This window comes from Charadrius vociferus, unplaced genomic scaffold (assembly GCF_000708025.1).
Source record: "Charadrius vociferus isolate BGI_N301 unplaced genomic scaffold, ASM70802v2 scaffold125, whole genome shotgun sequence".
NCBI classification, from domain to species: Eukaryota; Metazoa; Chordata; class Aves; order Charadriiformes; family Charadriidae; genus Charadrius; species Charadrius vociferus.
This window is the reverse complement of record NW_009649036.1, coordinates 2,480,087-2,485,597: the sequence shown is the minus strand read 5'-3', so window position 1 is coordinate 2,485,597 and position 5,511 is coordinate 2,480,087. Positions and strand designations below refer to the sequence as shown.

General features: G+C 40.3%; 1 protein-coding gene across 1 annotated transcript in view; it reads left to right on the top strand.

The window, feature by feature from the left end:
• The window catches only part of SLC35E3 (solute carrier family 35, member E3), a 5,981-nt gene extending 781 nt beyond the window's left edge, over window positions 1-5,200 (top strand). The window contains exons 2-5 of the mRNA XM_009887834.1: window positions 98-208; window positions 1,846-2,004; window positions 4,180-4,262; window positions 4,727-5,200. Of these exons, the coding sequence (XP_009886136.1) occupies window positions 98-208; window positions 1,846-2,004; window positions 4,180-4,262; window positions 4,727-4,913 (540 nt within the window). The 3' untranslated portion in view covers window positions 4,914-5,200. The remainder of the gene's footprint in view (window positions 1-97; window positions 209-1,845; window positions 2,005-4,179; window positions 4,263-4,726) is intronic.
• Window positions 5,201-5,511: the final 311 nt, after the last annotated feature.

Below are 5,511 nucleotides of genomic sequence, written 5' to 3'. Positions count from 1 at the left end.
TCCCTCCGCCCGCCCGTCCTGAGGCGACGCCTGAGGCGACGGCTGAGGAGAACCCGCCCCGCCAAAAAAAAAATCCCCCTTCTCTCCACCACCACAGGTCCCCATCACGCTGGGCGTCTTCCTCAACTCCTACTACGACGTGAAGTTCAGCGTCCTCGGCATGGCCTTCGCCACCATGGGCGTCCTGGTGACCTCCCTCTACCAAGTGGTGGGTAATGGCGGGGGTGTGTGTGGCGGAGGGGGGTGTGTGGTGGGGTTGGTCTTCAGGCTGCTGGCCCTCGGTTAGGTCACCGTAGAGCGCCCTGCCTCCCAGGAAACCCTCTGTGCTTCGTTATTAATTTAAAAATAAGGCCACAAATTGTCACGGTCCTTCGCGACCCCTGGCGTACCGTCTAAGGAAGGAGTAGGTTGTCCTCACCGCTAAAAAAATTCGGGGTGTCATCTTTAACGCGGTCATGAGCATCTTTTCAAGGGGTGAAGATGGCTTTATGAGTAAAACTCTATTTTTCTAAAGAGCAGAGATTTTCTCCTTGCTGAAGCAAGTGCTTTGCATTGGAGCCTTTCCCTAGAAAGGACATTTTCCAGTCCTTCAGTTAATCCTATGGTTTATCCTTGAGCTATTTACATTTTATCAACATTCTTCTTCAATTTCGGCTATACACGGTCTAAAGTGTTTTTGTGGAGGCTGTGTTAATACATACACATAACATAACCTTTCTGGCTGATAATGGTTGAAAAAAAATAGATGTGTCCAAGGACTGCCTTAGCCCTTTCTGCTGTAACATTGCACTAACAGCTCAGGACCAGTTCATTATCGGCCATGACTGTAAAAGCCTCACAAATTAGAGTCCCCTGTCATGTGGATATTATAGCCATCATCAATGTAAATGTGAATTTCTTTGTGACAGATGTACCGTGCCTACAAAATAAGTGAGGCTCTTTGATCTCTAGTGTACAAGATGATAAAGAATGGTCTTTTGTCCTGTCCTGGGGCAGGAGGAGGAGAGAGATGCTGCATAATAACTTTAAGTGGTGGTATGTGTACTGGAGAAATGACAGTAGCTGAGTGAAATTGTTTTGTAATTTTTAAAAAACTTATCAAGCTTGTATGCTGGAATCGACGTTACCAATTAATATGTTTTATGAAGTATTAAAGTAAACGTCATTCTTCAGTACGATATAAAGATGCATCTTTTTGCCTGTAACACCTGTCTTCATAACCACAGATAATTAATGTTGTCTCTTAAAGCATGCTACATTGAAAATGGAAGTTATAGTCAATCATAGTCAATATTGAAATGAAATCCAGTAAATTTGGCATAAACTGGCAAAAGAAAACCAAACATTTACTCATTTATTTTTTTTTAGCTTGTGTGTGGAGGAAAATGAGGAGAAAGGAGCAACTGGAGGAAAATGAGAAGAAAGGAATAAAAGCAGATCTCTGCTTAGGCAAAGGTGCTCAGCTCCATCATAGACAGGATCTGGAATTTGTGTTGAGAATAAAAGAGAGCTGGCATTTTCTTCCCAGATCTGCTGCTTTTTTTTGTTCTTCCTCAAGTATACTACTTTACTCCCAGGCGATGGGAAAAGGAAGGTTTAGGCACTCAGGGGTTTTTCACTGCCCTTGCGTATGATTTTCTCCTCACATGGCTTGTGTGCTCAAAAGAGACAAACATACAGGCCTCCAGTTCAACAAAGGTAGAAGATGATGCTCAACAATCTGTTCATGTAGTATTGTCCACAAGAGACTCCCTCTGTGTTAGTAGCCAGTTTACTTTTGCTTAAAGTTTTCCATTTATGTTTTTTTTTCCCTCATATTTAACAGCTTTCTCTTTTTGGTTTTAGTGGGTAGGAGCTAAGCAGCATGAGTTGCAGGTAAACTCCATGCAGTTGCTGTACTATCAGGCACCCATGTCCTCAGCTATGTTGTTGTTCATCATACCCTTCTTTGAGCCAGTCTTTGGAGAAGGAGGAATATTTGGGCCCTGGACGCTTTCTGCTGTGGTAAGGCTTTTATTGACTTTGTTTAAGTAAGTAATCATCGTTGATGTAGTTAAATTTGATAGTAAGATCTGTTTCTTTGTGAAGCAGATTTTTGTACAGTTATTTGCGATGATGAGATGAGAGGGGCATGTGCAAAAGAAAAAAAAAAAACACCCAACCCCTGTCTGCCCCCCTTCCTCCCAGAGGAGTCTGTCTTTTTGTCCTGTCCTGGGGCAGGAGGAGGAGAGAGATGCTGCATAATAACTTTAAGTGGTGGTATGTGTACTGGAGAAATGACAGTAGCTGAGTGAAATTGTTTTGTAATTTTTAAAAAACTTATCAAGCTTGTATGCTGGAATCGACGTTACCAATTAATATGTTTTATGAAGTATTAAAGTAAACGTCATTCTTCAGTACGATATAAAGATGCATCTTTTTGCCTGTAACACCTGTCTTCATAACCACAGATAATTAATGTTGTCTCTTAAAGCATGCTACATTGAAAATGGAAGTTATAGTCAATCATAGTCAATATTGAAATGAAATCCAGTAAATTTGGCATAAACTGGCAAAAGAAAACCAAACATTTACTCATTTATTTTTTTTTAGCTTGTGTGTGGAGGAAAATGAGGAGAAAGGAGCAACTGGAGGAAAATGAGAAGAAAGGAATAAAAGCAGATCTCTGCTTAGGCAAAGGTGCTCAGCTCCATCATAGACAGGATCTGGAATTTGTGTTGAGAATAAAAGAGAGCTGGCATTTTCTTCCCAGATCTGCTGCTTTTTTTTGTTCTTCCTCAAGTATAATACTTTACTCCCAGGCTATGGGAAAAGGAAGGTTTAGGCACTCGGGGGGTTTTCACTGCCCCTGCGTATGATTTTCTCCTCACATGGCTTGTGTGCTCAAAAGAGACAAACATACAGGCCTCCAGTTCAACAAAGGTAGAAGATGATGCTCAACAATCTGTTCATGTAGTATTGTCCACAAGAGACTCCCTCTGTGTTAGTAGCCAGTTTACTTTTGCTTAAAGTTTTCCATTTATGTTTTTTTTTCCCTCATATTTAACAGCTTTCTCTTTTTGGTTTTAGTGGGTAGGAGCTAAGCAGCATGAGTTGCAGGTAAACTCCATGCAGTTGCTGTACTATCAGGCACCCATGTCCTCAGCTATGTTGTTGTTCATCATACCCTTCTTTGAGCCAGTCTTTGGAGAAGGAGGAATATTTGGGCCCTGGACGCTTTCTGCTGTGGTAAGGCTTTTATTGACTTTGTTTAAGTAAGTAATCATCGTTGATGTAGTTAAATTTGATAGTAAGATCTGTTTCTTTGTGAAGCAGATTTTTGTACAGTTATTTGCGATGATGAGATGAGAGGGGCATGTGCAAAAGAAAAAGAAACAAAAACAAACCCCTTGTTGTGTCTGCCCCACTTCCTCCCAGAGGAGTCTGTCTGTCAATTGATTTACCTCCTTATTCTTGTTTCTGTTTAGAGGGCATCTGAACAACAGGAAAATCTGACAAAATCCAGAAGCTTCCCCTAGTGTATTAAATTAAAAATATGTAAGTGCCCTAGTTCCAGCTCTTACTGTCCACTCAGAAAAGAGATAAGCATGCTCACTTTTGATACTCTCAACTCCTCTTCTGTGGAAGGATGCCAATGTTGGTCGTTCTCTAGAACTGCTAATTTATTTTCACCAAGAAGGCTATAATTTCGCTATCCTTCTGTCCAAAAAAAGAGCCAGTGGCATATTCTTACCACTGCTGATCATGTCGCTCAGTGATGGGTCACTTCTCGTAGCGCTTCAGTTCATGAATGGGATAGCAAGTATTCACAATAATAAAATCGGAGATTTTTCCGAAATAGTTTTTGTTGTGGCCGTAAAGAAGACTGTTTCAAAGGTAAAGATTACAATCTCTATGTGTATGAGTAGCCAGATTTTCCAAATCACTCTTAAAATCTTCACTGAGAGAAAAGGCTTGTGGTTATATCAATATATATTTATGGACATCATAGCCTGAACTATTTATACACATCGCCAATGTCTGTACTGATTTGAAGCTGTTTCTATTTTTGTTCTCCGTATGTTTTTCTTGCCTGATACTTTCCATTTGAAAGTAAAGGAAACTAACTAAATAACCTGAAGTGTATCTACAAATGCCCAAAAGCATGTCAGATTACTGACTGTGTTCATTAATTCACAGATAATGGTACTGCTGTCTGGAGTAATAGCCTTTATGGTAAACTTGTCCATTTACTGGATCATTGGAAATACATCACCTGTCACGTATCCTTTGTAACGTTAGTTCTTTCTCAGCTTTCCAGATGAATTGTGTTAGCATTCATTCAGGCTGATTTACCGTGGGAAAACTGTTTGGTAACCTGCCTGCTTTATCTTAAATGATGAAGCTGGAAAAGCACCTTCGTGTTTTAGTGTATTATGTTTCTTTGTTCGGGGTTTGTATAGATAACGGTGGTTAACTTAACTGACGTGACCTTTATACCTATAAGGAATATTTACCCATACTTGCACTACTTTGAGGAAGAGTCGGCGTGTCGGTTAGTTTGTAGTGTCCGGTGGGTGAAAGGCTTTAGGTGGAGGTTAATTCTCGTAGCTGCAAAGATGCAGGAAAGTTGCATGAGTTGCAGTCATTGTGACATACCATTGCACGCTTTGCAATGAAGTTCCCGGGTGTTTCTGTTTACAAATAAGAACACGGATATTTGCTGTTACCCTTAACAGATGTCTAGGTATAACATGTTTGGACACTTCAAGTTCTGCATCACGCTCCTGGGAGGGTGCCTCTTATTTAAGGATCCACTGTCTGTTAATCAAGGCCTTGGGATTCTGTGCACACTGTTGGGCATTTTAGCTTACACCCACTTCAAGCTTAGCGAGCAGGAAAGCAGTAAGAGTAAATTGGTTCAGCGTCCCTAAAGCAAGGGGTTCTGGAGATCAGTAATATTGTGAAGGAAAACAAGTATTGAAATATGCATTGATTCTAGAATGCACAAAATTGCCTCGTTCATTTAGATCTGTGGTTTTAGTTTAACTGCCAGGATTGTTATTCTGTAACTAAACCGAACAAACTGAATTATGTAAAATGCTGGGGTTTGACATCTCAGTCCGTCCTATCGTGTTCATAAAATTTAAATGGTAACTTAAAAGAGAAGAAGGCACACTTCAAATTGCTGTGGAAATTGTACTGAAGTAATTATATTTTTTGCATACCAAATGAGATCACGATGGCTACATTTATAATACAGAGCGAGAGAAAGAAAAGGAATCTTGTCTTTGTGATCATGCCAGTATTACTGTTGTGAAGAAACTTGGAGGCACTTTAAGCAGATGTTCTGGTATGTAACGATGCTTCCTCCTTTTTGTCTGGTGAAGGATCAAGAGGAAACATACTTTGTTCAGTAGATTTAAAAAGGGCTGCCAAGCTCAATCCTATTTCTTGTATGCTTTCTTATGTGTGTTTTGGCTTCAACGCATTGATAGACTTTGGCTGAAGAATGTAGGTAAAATTACAGGT